This window comes from Coregonus lavaretus (genome assembly GCF_964263955.1).
Source record: "Coregonus lavaretus genome assembly, chromosome: 2".
Taxonomy (NCBI): Eukaryota; Metazoa; Chordata; class Actinopteri; order Salmoniformes; family Salmonidae; genus Coregonus; species Coregonus lavaretus.
Genome location: NC_139989.1, coordinates 52,384,469 through 52,398,721, shown reverse-complemented (window position 1 = coordinate 52,398,721; position 14,253 = coordinate 52,384,469). Strand labels below are relative to the sequence as shown.

Genomic DNA, 14,253 nt, shown 5'->3' with positions numbered 1-14,253 from the left:
ATTTCGTGATTACGATCTTGTCTCATCACTGCAACTCCCAAACGGGCTCGGGAGAGGCGAAGGTCAAGTCATGCGTCCTCCGAAACATGAACCGCCAAACCGCGCTTCTTAACACCCGCTCGCTTAACCCGGAAGCCAGCTGCACAGAATGTGTCGGAGGAAACACTGTTCAACTGACGACCGAAGTCAGCCTGCAGGCGCCCTGCCCGCCACAAGGAGCCGCTAGAGAGCGATGAGCCAAGTAAAGTCCCCCCGGCCAAACCCTCACGGCGCTAGGCCAATTGTGCACTGCCCTATGGGACTCCCATCATGGCCGGTAATGACACAGCCTGGGATCGAACCCCAGGCTGTAGTGACGCTGCAACACTGCGATGCAGTGCTTTAGACCGCTGCACCACTCGCGAGGCCCCAAAGCAGGATTTCTTACATGCGTCCGGATTCGTGTCCCGTTCCTTGAAAGCGGCAGCTTTAGCCTTTTGCTCAATAGTAGAATACACAAGGTGCAATTTCGAAATGTGGTTGTGCATCAGCAGTTCTCTTGTTATGTCAGTCACTGATAGTCACGCAATTAGACCATGTCAGCTAAAATTTTTTAGGTTGGTAAGTTAGTCTAGCTGCCAGCTATCTAAACTTGTAGTAATCATGGTCGAATTACCGACCTGGGTGGCCCCATTGATTTTATTAGTCACTCTGTCATATATTAAAAACTGAAAACATTTCTCTACGCCACATGGCAAAATATGTAGAACTCCAGGAAATTAACTCTAAAACTTAAATTTAGCTTAGGGCCCCCAAAAGGCAGCCTTTGGAGCCTAGGCCTCTGACTGCATCTGTGGGTATGGATGTGGTTACGCAGACCCGCGAGCCACTGCGGCCCCAAATGAGGAGTTCAGATTTGTTGTGGCCCCCACCCCCATCAAAGTTGCCCATCCCTGGCCTAGATAAAGACGCAGTACTACCAAACATACAGGTGAAAGAGGAACAGTGCAGTAGTCAATTGAGTTGGAGTGTTGAGTTCCACATCAAACTCAATATTGACAGTCCTGCAGAGAACTATCAACTGTTGTTCATAACCCCCAGATATGACAGGTGGAAGCCTAGGCCTAGCATTTGTTGTGAAAATAGGGTATACTAGGTATACTCTACCAGCTGAGCTCTGTAGCTCAGCTGGTAGAGCACGGCGCTTGTAACGCCAAGGTAGTGGGTTCGATCCCCGGGACCACCCATACACAAAAATGTATGCACGCATGACTGTAAGTCGCTTTGGATAAAAGCGTCTGCTAAATGGCATATTATTATTATATTATTAGATATGTGTAGTGGTAATTGGCTGACATGGGCGTGTGTCAAGTTGCCATTCTGGTTTTGGGGGGTTTCCTGGCTACAACCAGACTAACCTTTTGGAAATTCAAGGTAAAGACTTGAATTTACCTTGAATTCAAGGTAAATTACTTAACCTTTGTCAATAATCATAGCTATATAATCATATATAAGCGCACAATCTTATCAACAAGATGCCAAAGTGAAGAGGAGTTTGTTTACCATGCAAGCGTACAAGGCTGGAGATTGGAAATAATACGGAAATGTAATGACTAGGCTACAAGAGGATATTGAATGCATATTGGATCTTAATTTCATCCATCGCGTGTAGCAATGTAATGTGTGTCTGCAATGCAGACATGTAACAAACCTTAGTTGTTACTGTTAGTTGTCAAGCAGCTAGTACAACTAACAGTTACTAGTAGGAAGCAAAGTAAACTCACCACTTTCCATCTCGTTGCCCTTCTTGGCGGTGGGCGCGTTGCCCATGATTGCAGGCCGATGGGACCCCTTGGATCTGGGTTACTTTTGAGTTTTCACGATCCTTTGGAGTTCTGTATTTGAGGAAGCTGGCTACTAACTGGCTGCTATCATAGCTAACTAGCCAACAGTGAGGTGTCAATTGTACTCCGCCACTACTTTTCCTTTATCCGGGGTTGGGGGGGGGGGGGGTAAACTAGCTAGCTGTACAGGCTAGCTAGATGGCCAGCCAATGGCTAGCCAACGACCTAACTAGCTAGCCGGGTTTCCCTCTATTTCGGTAGCGAATGTTGCTCAGCTCCCCCTGGTCCAATCCAGAACGTCGAACCGGTTCTGCGCGCCTGGCTGGCTGGCTAGCTAGCTAGCAAGCTAGCTATCGTCGCCTTCCTACTAGCTAGCTAGCAATCACTTGCAGACCCCACTAAAGGCCCTTGACTTTCCAATGTATTCCGACACAAAAACCTTATATTTCGACTTTCCCAAGTATTTATTATTCCAAATTGATAGCAGCCCCTCCCTTTCCTTGATCTCAGGTCCGATGATTTATCAGGTTTCAGAACCGATCAGCTGTGGCTTACTTGCCAAAATCAACAGTCCCCTCCATTAATCCTCAGACTACAGTGAGACGAACTCTTGCTTCAGCGATCCACCCCCTGAATATACCTCATTGGCCAATACTTATGTGACAGACAGTACGAGACAACTGTTGATTGGATATGCATCAGTAAATCCAATCGTTGTGATGTTGTGATTTGTCTATTGGTATCTGTCAAATGGTCTTTTTATCCCGCCTTCTCAGACCAGCTAAAAACGTCATTTATTATTTTCCTCTAGTTTACCAAATGCTTGGTTTTTCCTTGCTGATTTTGGTTAACTCAATGGTCGAGAAATATAGGTATGATTCACCCCTTCACAAAGTTCGTCTTATTCGTGCATAATAGAGTGTTATCGAAAGGCAAGGCCTATAGCAAACTGGCCCTATACCGACCCCTCCCGCCCGACTAATCCGTGATTGGCTGTGTGACGTCAAGACGGGCTATTTTTAGAAAGTTGGTCAGAATTTAAGGCACGCGGAGATCTACGTTTTTAGAATATCAAAAAGAAATCTGGATAATCTCGGAGTAAACCACTTGATACATTCCAAGTTATATCGGTAAATGTACATTTATATTTTAGTAATTTAGCACATCGACGCTCTTATCCAGAGCGACTTACATTAATCTTAAAATAGCTAAATTGGACAGAAATGTAAACGTAAATGTTGTTAGTATGACTGGTAAGGAAACCAGTGTCATTTAATTCTAATAATATTTAATATTGCACGAATTGTCCTAGATATCAGATTTTACCACCAGACAGCCCACATTCACATACCTCTTTTGCCATGATCTCCTATCCAGAAAAGGTCATGTCATACATTTCATAGCAAGCCAGGCTGTCAATTTCTAAATATGCACCATGAGAGGTGAGCGTACTACACTGCAGATATTTATGAATGTAACAAAAAGTAGAGGAAGCCACGCCCATTATTTCAATGCAAAACCATTCAAAGTTGAGAAAAGGTGATACTCCTTTCATTAAATAATCAGATGTAGAGTTCCATCTCTGCCGTTTTTATCACAAGTCTCAAAGCTTGTCAGAGACAATCACACACATCACATAACAAAAAAAGATATTTATTTCGAAACAAAATGGCACACAAGAAGAAAAAAAACATATCTACATACCAGTATTGCCCTGCCCCCCCCCCCCCCCCCCCCCCCCCCCCCCACTCCTCTATGCTATAAGGACCATAAACACTGAAACACAACAGCTCAGAAAGAGCAAAAAAATACCACCATTATTTTCCTTCCTGCAACTTCAGTCATTTCTGCCTCCATTTTGCGTCACACAATCCTCTGTAGGTATTTACATCACATAATTAACAGCTGACTAGTTGGTGTGAATCAGTATTTCTGCCAATTAGCTGCTAAACATTTATGGAAACTTGGATATTTCAGCTTTCGCCCTGTTGATAGTATTAAAAATGAAGGGATGAGTTAGTTTTACAACTTTTTTCACCATGTTATAAAACTTCCAATACATAATAAAGATTACTCCAGAAAGATTGTCTTGGTTGCAAGACACTGTAGTCCTCTGAAGTCCAAGGTGAGAGTGTGTTGTTGACAGTTTCAGGGAAATAAGAGCAGCTGTAAGGCAAAGCTGGCTGTACATCAAAGTCAGAATGTCCATGTCCATTCTTCTGCTTATAGTGTTTGGGTTGATCAAAGTTGATGTGTGAGTATATGCATGTTTCCCTCTACAAACAGTCCATAGAGTTGTCAGGTAGCAACCCTATGGGTGGGGCCTTGCCTGGGAGACAAGATGGGGGCAGCATAGAGTTGGGGGCAGGATCCACATTCTCTGAGTCTTCCATCCTTTCTGCACACCCTTCCCAGTTTATATGGAATCTTGTTACACGTGGGTTTGAAGCCAAAATATTTCTCTGGAGCTGGAAGACAGACAAACAGCATTAAGGTGGTATTCCAATGAAATTATTCAGTAAATGTACTTTTATTTGCAATAAGACATGTTCCATTTTTACATTATACTGAACCCTGAGCAATACAGTGGGACACGTGCCCATGGTGAGTGGGCAGAGTTTGCACTTTAAGACCAATGTATTAGTGGATACTTCGCCCTTCCACAACAGAAAGGTTTAATTTAATTCCAAAAAGTTGTCCCCTCTCCTCTGCCATTATTCATTCCCCTTCATAGATCTGATATAAATTGGTAGGTGTAAGCAATAGCTCCACCTAGTTTCCTCAATATTAATGTAACAGTCCTGTCAGATCTGTGAATGGTAGTGAACAAGGGCAGATGGGAGGGAACAAGTACCATGTGTATCGTGTACATACGACTAATAAAACTTGAACATCTTCCTGGAAGGAAACACAGTCAAGCTAAATCAAGCACACCCATTGAGAGTTTCCTCCTTTACCTGTCCATAGTCAGGTTTGATGGGTGGGTTCTCCCGCAGCTCAGGGTCAGTGTACTCGTTGTTGACGTAGTACCCGATGCGAATGAACTCCTGTCCGCGGTATGTACAGGTGATTAGCGCCACAGTGACACCGACAGCATCGCTTTCTGGAATCAGACCCGTGTTTGGGGCATCCGCCTGTTGAGAGGTAACATACTGTAGATGATGATGAGGTGCAAGGAGGAAGGCAGGAGGAGAGAGGGGTAAGGGGGAGGGTATATTGTGGTCCTGTGTAGCTCAATTGGTAGAGCATGGCGCTTGTAACGCCAGGGTAGTGGGTTCGATCCCCGGGACCACCCATACGTAAAAATGTATGCACACATGACTGTAAGTCGCTTTGGATAAAAGCGTCTGCTAAATGGCATATTATTATTATTATTATTATTGTTTGTATATCTGGTTTCTCCAATACAGCACCAGTGTGTCGCTAGTGATTATATTATAAGCTCAGTTATTTTTTGGGAACTCTTTCCATTGCTAGGACTGACACTGAGACCTTGTGACGAGCAGAATCAACAACCTCTGCATCATCAAAACAGTTGCTTTGTGAGAAGGTGCTAACCCATGTTCACAGTTGGCCATTGTTATACATTTACATTTTACATTTTAGTCATTTAGCAGACGCTCTTATCCAGAGCGACTTACAGTTAGTGAATACATTTTTTATACTGGCCCCCCGTGGGAATCGAACCCACAACCCTGGCGCTGCAAACGCCATGCTCTATCAACTGAGCTACATCCCTGCCGGCCATTCCCTCCCCTACCCTGGACGACGCTGGGCCAATTGTGCGCCGCCCATGAGTCTCCCGGTCGCGGCCGGCTGCGACAGAGCCTGGATACGAACCAGGATCTCTAGTGGCACAGTTAGCACTGTGATGCAGTGCCTTAGACCACTGCGCCACTCAGGAGTCAATTATATGTCAATTATATGTAAAGTACCAGTGGCCTTTGCCCCAAATCAGAGCAGGTCCACTGAGACCATGGTCCAATGAGACCCAGGAGCCGGGCCATGGAGATGAACACAAAAGTCTGAGCCTTTTTGGTAAAACTGTGGGGAAATTTGCCAGAAGGGTTGAATGAAAGATGAAAGGCAAAAAGAATGGACACAGGTAGAGAGGGGGGTGTATGCTAGATTGGGCTGGGGAATGAAGAGGAGCAAGGAAAGCTGCAGCCAGACAACAGCTGAAATAACATTGTTAGTTACTTCCATCTATAAAACTTACCTGGAACACAAACATGTGCCTCCCGGCTGGTACTGGGCCAACCAGAACAGAGTCAAGGGTCTGGTCATACTCTTCACTCTCTGCTGAACCCACATAGATGATCTTCCACTCAAGATCTGCAACACAGAAAATAATAAAGTAAAATCACTGTCTTCCGGACCAACAAACTCCGTTTGAAACTTTGGAGAAAGCAAGGAAATAACTGGACTGTGAAGACGGCTCTGGTCAGCATTCTGTTATCAATTACACATGTGAAATGATTTGATTGTTTGGGTAAGATAACGCGCAAGGCAAGTGGACCACTACATGTCAATGCGTGTTCTAGAAGTTAACGTTAGTTACCTACGTAAGAATTCCCCGCCACCGCCAACCAAATAAGTTTGACAACATTCTAGCTAAATTAGCCAGCTATGGGGAAAATAGCCATATCAACTAACGCCATCATGTAGCTAAGCAATATCAAAGTACAATGTGTAAAACATATATATATATATATATTTTTTAACGAGCCACCTCTTTGTTCAGTAGGCATATAAAGCAGTAATTAACCATTCTTTGTTTGCCAGAACTAGCTAACTAGCGAGATTATCAGCTAGGCTAGCTACTTCATGTTCAAAAAACTGGCAATTTAGCTAGCAAGCTAACGTTAGCAAGCTAGCCATAAATCGTCAGATGAGAATAAACAAAGTAATTATTCGACAAGTGAGCACAACACTTACCTTCTGGCAGGTCTTCCATGCACTCAAATGTTATTTCGAATTGAAATGGGTTTCCGAATCGACTCGGGTTATCGAGGACAGCGACATTTAGTACTTGAACCTTCGCCATTATTGCTGTTCCTGCTGCGAGTGACAGACGCGCTGGCTGAGTGGCTATCAAACTGGACTGTCAAGCAAATTTTCCAGGGAAGGTTTCAGGCCGCAACAATGTAGCAACTAGCAAGCAACGTTCTCACGCAGCGCACACGAAGAGAAATTCGGTTGTTGCGTTTAAAAATGCATCTGATTTCGCAGGTTGACAGCTACGCTTTAGTGTAATTTTGAAATTATTTGGTAGATATATCTTATTGTTATAATCGCCTGCTATATGAGCCAATACTTTCTACAGAAATTGTATTCTTTAAACAAAGTGCCATTCGTTTTTAAAGTATTTACTGGTATCTGAAATATTCCTCTGACTAGTTTTGTTCAATATAGCTATTTCATGAACAAACAAATCACCCGCCAGTAAATTTCACTAAACCACCAAAATGTCGAATGAAATGGGGCGGGTTGTCTTTCTGTTCTAAACGATGATTCGCTGGGTAGAAGAAAAGTAAAGCTATGATTGGCCAGCAACAAGAACGTAGTGATCGAACAACGCCATAAAACGGGTGCAATTACACGTTACAAAACGTTTCAGGTAGAAATTAAAATGACACGACCCTACTCCCCCATGTACCCCACCGCTTTGGCCAAAGCAAACAAACTCAACCACTGTACCAAATTCAGCCACTCTTTTGAGATGGAAACATTTCTACATTCTAGTCTGGAGTGAAGAGGAAAGTCCCAGGACTATTTCATTTTTGGTCCCATAATGTCAACACCACATTTGTGTGTGTGTGGGTTTCAGTGGATTTACGTATATGTATAGGGCTCTAGAAATGTATGATGCATACTTCAAATTCATGTTGTGTACTTCAATACATGGGAGACTATTAACCCAAGGGCCTGTGGCAGAGATACTTTCTGCACACATAATAATGTGACTACTCAGTGCTTTTTGCAGACTGCAGAATGTAGGCCCACGTAACATACAATATTGGGGTGGTTATGGATTGACAATCAACCACACCAAATACAAACATGGAAATGTAATCATACATTGAACAGATTGTGTTTTCTATGCCAGTCTTCAGTCAGATTCTGGCATAGGCCTAGATGAAACTGTGATTAGGCAAGGATTAAGAGACCATAATTAGCTGTACTTATGGTATTTCAGGATTTTTTAAATCTTGCTTTGAGGATGGGGTCGGCTAGAAAAAATTGAATTGCTCTCCACTAGAGGTCCTAAAACCGCTAAGAAATTCTCACCATGCACACACATGAAACATGTGGCCCTTAAAATACAGGATTTAAAAATGCAGCCTAAAGTTTCTCAAAATGTTCAGTGTTTACTCATTGGGCCTGAACATATCCACAGCCTTTTATCTTTCTCTTGCAGATGGAAAAAAATGTAGATGGACACTTTCAAGGCTTCAGACACACATCAATAGAACAGTGTAGAACTTGAGAAAGGTTCCCATAGAAATCTAATAGTGAAGGATCCATAATGAGTGAGAGAGCATGAGCAATGGGAGGAAGTAGTCTCCATTGAGCTGGTGGATTTTTGTCCACTACTCTGGTGCCTCATCATACAAAGGCGTATCTGTCTCCTGTGCCACAGGTTGATACTGGGCTCAGGTACTGTAACATGAGACTGAAGTGAACCATGTGACCATAGGGACAACGTGAAGAGGGAATGAAAAAAACAGTTTTACATAGTTAAACCTATACAGGTAGTCTACGATGACATATATCAAAATATACCCATTCAGCCACTAAAACGGCCTTGCTATCGGATTTAGTTTGCAGATTATTTTTCGGACATTGTTAGGAGAGGTTTAATCATAAACCCGTCCTGACATTTGAGCCAGTTTCGGTTCACCCACTCACTCGATTAGGTGAGGCGGCGGAAGCGAGCCGTTGTTTTTTTCGCAAGGAGTTGGATTGATCCCCGTTGCTTAAAACGAATATCAACAGTATTCGGTGAAAAGGTGTGTATAATGTTCTGTACAGCTCTGTCTATAATAAAATCCTATACTTCTTGTATTATTATATCGACTAGTTTGTTGCGGAGCAGGTGTGCGGTATCTCTTTACATAAAATGGCTTGGAAGTATTGGAAATGAATTATGGGGCACAGTAAATCCTATACTTTACAAAACTTTTATAGGGTTTTACTTTTATTTCGATAGGACGCTACTTTCACAACATTTACTAAGAATATTATTTATTAATTGGCATTTGTTATCTCAATGCCCTCCCTCCCCACCTACCGGAATAGGTGCAATTGTTCACATATCCCACTAGTTTTACTAAATCAGCCCACCTTAAACGTTTCATTTGGAATAAAGGCCTATATGTCTCAAACAAATTATCCTGAATGTGCCTTGAAGGATCTGAAAACTTTTTTGGGAGGTGGTCATGGTGCTGAATTAATCATAATTATAATTTTGCCTCTGGTCAAATTGACATTTTAGTCATTTAGCAGACACTCTTATCCAGAGGAACTTACAGGAGCCATTAGGGTTAAGTGCCTTGCTTAAGGGCACATCAACAGATTTTTTATCTAGTCGGCCCGGGGATTCTAACCAGCGAACTTTCAGTTACTGGCCCAACGCTCCTGCAGCCCTATCAATTTCAGGTTGGACAGTTTCTGACAGTCTGACATTTTTATAATAACTTGATTCAATCTGTTTTATTGTATTGTCATGGTATGGGATAATTGTTTCTCCTGGGACTTACAATAATTCTGTGAGGAATTAAGTAGAGAGAGCTGTTAGGATTTCATCTTCTCTTGCATTTTATGTCACTTTATGAACCAGACTCAATAATATTGGGATTTCAATAGAGACTCAGGCTCAATGTAGCTCCGTATGAACTGTTTTTTTTTTCTTTAACACTATCATCTTCATCTCTTTAGAGCGCCCTGGGGAGACTGACGCCAGTGTGCTTGTGCTGCTGAGCACTACTCCTGATGAAATGGCCCGACCTGATGTCCAGGCGTCCCCTTGCTGATGATCTACCCTCTCTAGAACCCATCGGTTTGAGTGGAGATGGCACTGCTCCCAGACATGACGGCCTGGCCTGGTCTCCTGGCTGGGAGTGTCCTACTACTGGTCCTGGGGAGTAATCCTGTCCGGGTTATGGGTGAGTCATGCCACCGCCTCTACAATCCCCCCGTCTTTCTTGTGAAATAACCCCATCACCACCACACTGGATTGTCTCTGACCACAGACAAACAATCTATTGTACGACTGCCTGGAACGATATGCACAAAAGCACAAAAGCAGGTTGCACACAACATTCTAGGCATTAAGCAATAAAAACTAAAGCATGCGGTAACATGCCAACAGGTTGTACGAATATTTCGTAATGCGTGAGAGCTTTGGGTAGGAACCATTGGTATGAAAAGCTCAGGCACACCCACTTTTCTTAATGTGGACATGTGATTTCTCTGATAGACGTATGGTAATACTTAATGCTCATATTTATAATGCTTTATTACTTATTTTAAAGCACATATGAGCCCTTATATGTTATATGTTACACTGCAATTCGTCAGTGCACTGAACTGTTAGTCAGGTTCATTATGAGATGATAGTAAGACGTTATAATGGGGTCATATGTGCTTATAGAACGTTTTTACAATGCATTATAGCTGTACATTACTCAGCAAGAAACAATAAATAAAGCAGCCTTTTAGTGGTTGTTCTGAGTGCTCTGGCAGTAACTCCAACAACAAACTCTTCTGCTTTTCTGGTAATGGGACAACACTGAACAATGGCTGCACTTCAATGCAGACACCTCCAAGCTGTAATGTCAACTGTAGTTAGTTTGCTACAATAAACGTATCTGGCTGTTACTGCTACAGGAGGTTTTTCGGTGTCTCATTTTGAGCAAAAGCTGTGCCCCTCCCCCAAACAATAGCCTTGTTTTTTGTTATCAAGGTGTACTTTTGCCCTTGGGAGAGTTTACTATTTTACTATTTGCCTTAGCCATGTCATTAACTTTGTTTGAAATCCCTAAATGGGCGTTTAAGTTTTCCAAGCAAGACATCTACCCTGAATTGATAGTCAATAATCACTTTGACATCGCAGTGACATGGTAATAGAAATATAGTTGTACTTTTCCGGATAATTCTACAAGTAAAACTGTTCAGGGGCTGAGCTCCACTGACCAGAGGCAAAGGCCGCATTCCAAGTCCTCTCCTCCCCCTCTCCTACATTCAAGTAGTTACTGTGCGGGATGTCACAGAGTAATCACATGGCTGGTGATGGAGAAAGTGCCTGAACAAAGCACTGGACTTGAGGAACCCAGTGATCCTATCGCATTGCAATAGGCTATTATGTTGTCGATCTATCAATCTAAAAATGACATCAACTTCTACCTTTCTGTTTTGTTTCCCCCTCCGCTGTAAATAAATTACTCTTAACTGTATTTAAGTAACTTGATGTGTTAAAACTTTTGCTTATTTGTTTATTATTTGTTTATTGGGATCCGCATGAGCTTTTGCAGAAGCTGCAGCTACTCTTCCAGTGGTCCACAAAAAAACACAAAACATGAAAAGTAACAAAACACTGATACACTGATAGACAAGGACAGTCACACAAATTTAAAATACAACGATATACAAACAATACAACAACAAAAAATTACATAAACAATACTCATATGAATGCTTGACTTTAGCCTGTTGTTCTGGTATGTGGTCATGTGTGGACATGTAGGTTGTTGCCTCAGAGCACCACAACTGTCATTTTTATCACCTGCAGTTGGTTCAGTGTGTCATTTGAAAATGTCCTGTTTTTCCACATTGTTCAATCCTATTGTGTTATCCTACATTGAGCAAAGAGAGGGTGTATTTGTATTCTTGTAGCAAACTATTACAATGACCTGAGTGGTAATCTTTAATGCTTTCTACAGGGGACAACACAACTAATGGATTACCCTCTAACACAACTGCCCCAGTGAGTAAACTGCTGCTATCTTTATCTCTGTTTCTGTTAGAGGAAATTAAACCAGAAGTATCCAGAGCTTTATTTGTGAGAATGACTGCTACCCCTGTATTGTTCTGCCTCTAGGGACCCAACATTGCAGCTATTGTGGCCCCGACTGTTATACTGGGGCTGCTGGCCATAGCATCTGCTGTGCTAACGTGGCTTTTCTGCGTGGTGAGGAAGAAGAGGCAGTCTGAGGGGACGTACCGGCCCAGTGCTGAGGAGCAGACAGGGGCCCACAGTGTTGAGACACCAGACGCTCTCAAACTGCCCAAGGAGGAGAGACTCATCTGAGTCTAGTGTCTCAGCTGTCTCTCAACACCTGTCCTGTACATCCAAGCAACAGCAAAATCCTGATGACTGAAGAAGCTCCAACTCAAGAGCTTATGATTACCTTTACCGCGGCCCCTATATTGGCCCCAATATTAGATATTAGAGGGTCATGACACAACGTTGACAGATACAGGATGGGACGAGAGGTACACAGGACCTAGCCCTGGAAGAGGAGGGCCCATGCTCCCTAGTGGCGCAGCGGTCTAAGGCACTGCATCTCAGTGCTTGAGGCGTCACTACAGACCCCCTGGTTCGATTCCAGGCTGTATCACAACCGGCCGTGATTGGGAGTCCCATAGGGCGGCGCACAATTGGCCCAGTGTCATCCGGGTTTGGCCGGTGTAGGCCGTCATTGTAAATAAGAATTTGTTCTTAACTGACTTGCCTAGTTAAATAAAGGTTAAATAAAATGAAAATAAATAAAGTGTACTGTATGTACTGCAAGCACATGGACTAGTGCTAGTACAGGACCAGGACACAAACGTTGGGATAGCTACCACAAATACCACAGCCCTCAACTAGAACAACTAGAACTAAGGTCCATGAGGTGCTGACTGCTTTCTCTATGGTGTGTTATTTAATAGCACTGGCATATTTGAATGGGATAGACATGTACACAATCATTCAAATGGTCATACTGGAAGAGGAACCAAACCATCACCTGCACTAGATGGAAGAGGACCAGTATTCAGTCTCTGCTCATACTCGTCTTTGGTAAATACATTTCACTCTGAGTATTTCAGTCCTCTGTCTAGGCAATTTGGCTCTCTCAACAGCTACTAAAAGACTGGATACAGTTGAACTTCTATAATCATAAGCAGACCTGTGCTTGCTTGATACATGCAAAAAATAATATTGTAATGTAAATGTTTGTATAAATTATTTATAGATTACTTAAATGTATAGCGTGCAATAATATTTGTTTACGAGGAAACCACTATTGATTGTCAGAAAAGCATTTCATTGTCTAGACTTTTACACTGATTACTTACCTCAATACATGTCTTACTACTGAATCAGTCCTGTATTCAGCTTTACAGATAATGACTCTGTAACCTAATATTATCTAGAAAACATTTCTCCCAGTGGGATATTCTCTGTTTGTGGATACTGTGTGCAGAACAAATAATTATTCAATTCTTAATCATATTTAAGCACAAAATGAATCATTGTTTACTCTTGAATAATTGTATTGTAGTATTTCATAATTGTCATATTAATTTAACATTGGATGAAATTGTATATTACATTAGATCGTATATTCCATGTGTGTTCTTACCAGTATGTTGTTTGTATGTTGCAAAGCCCATGATGGGATTCAATTCTCATAATGTAGAGTTGTTTTACAATGTCATGACATATTTATCTATTGTAGCCTACATGTTAAATAAATACTAATAGTCATTTTTAGAATTGGCTACCTCAGTAGATTTTTTTTGCATAATCAGTGCTGGACTTTGATCAGATGGTGTCAAGACTTGCTTCTGGGTCTCTCTGGTGTGAAAACACAACCACACTTATATGAGGAATTAACCAGAGGACAAAAGCAGAAGAAAGAGCATCATATCAGCTGACATCATGTATCAGACATCCCTAAAATGGTGAGTGTGAACTGTATGAGAAATGACACACTTGACACAGCATGCAGACCTTACTGGTCAGCTTTTGGTGAAGCTGTGATTGACAAAATAGCTTCAGACAGAATTATTAGCCAGCGGCAACTGACTGCAGGAGCTGGGAAGTGATGACGACTGTTGAAAACAATGCAGCCAAGTCTTTAACAGTCACTATACGTCAGTCTCATTTTGCCTGTTGTTACATTCTAGGAATGCATTCCAATGCAGAGTGTATTGCTCTACTAACTCATTAGCATGCACCACAGTGGGCAGTGCAGTTAGTCTTCAGCCTGTAGTGAATGCTCACTAACAAACCCAGTTTTCAAAAATCTACTTTTACCTTTGACATTTTTGGCTCATGGCTTCAAATTCACATAGCTTACAGTATGTGGAAATACTTAAGTTGTGCATGCTGACTTTAATCTAGTGTGTCATTTCAATTTCCTGTTGTACAGTAATCAAT

At 42.2% G+C, this 14,253-nt stretch overlaps 3 protein-coding genes across 3 annotated transcripts in view; 1 reads left to right on the top strand and 2 right to left on the bottom strand.

Annotated features, from left to right (window-relative positions):
* The window catches only part of LOC311104776 (cAMP-dependent protein kinase catalytic subunit alpha-like), a 28,692-nt gene extending 26,244 nt beyond the window's left edge, over positions 1–2,448 (bottom strand). Inside the window, exon 1 of the mRNA XM_084146689.1 lies at positions 1,764–2,448. Coding sequence (XP_084002815.1) covers positions 1,764–1,809 — 46 coding nt within the window. The 5' untranslated portion in view covers positions 1,810–2,448. The remainder of the gene's footprint in view (positions 1–1,763) is intronic.
* A 1,013-nt stretch (positions 2,449–3,461) lies between these two features.
* LOC311137470 (histone chaperone asf1b-B) lies at positions 3,462–7,272 on the bottom strand. Its single transcript, XM_084172002.1, has 4 exons — positions 6,762–7,272; positions 6,043–6,158; positions 4,781–4,957; positions 3,462–4,291 (listed from the first exon to the last, which is right to left on the bottom strand). Exons 1-4 carry the CDS (start codon positions 6,868–6,870, stop codon positions 4,100–4,102), a joined length of 594 nt encoding a protein of 197 aa, XP_084028128.1. The 5' UTR covers positions 6,871–7,272; the 3' UTR covers positions 3,462–4,099.
* Positions 7,273–8,495: 1,223 nt separating this feature from the next.
* Positions 8,496–13,440, top strand: LOC311103746 (protein crumbs homolog 3-like). The gene is made up of 4 exons (XM_084145388.1): positions 8,496–8,836; positions 9,765–9,991; positions 11,768–11,811; positions 11,926–13,440. The coding sequence occupies exons 2-4, from the start codon at positions 9,898–9,900 to the stop codon at positions 12,133–12,135; spliced, it is 348 nt and encodes a 115-aa protein (XP_084001514.1). The 5' UTR covers positions 8,496–8,836; positions 9,765–9,897; the 3' UTR covers positions 12,136–13,440.
* Positions 13,441–14,253: the final 813 nt, after the last annotated feature.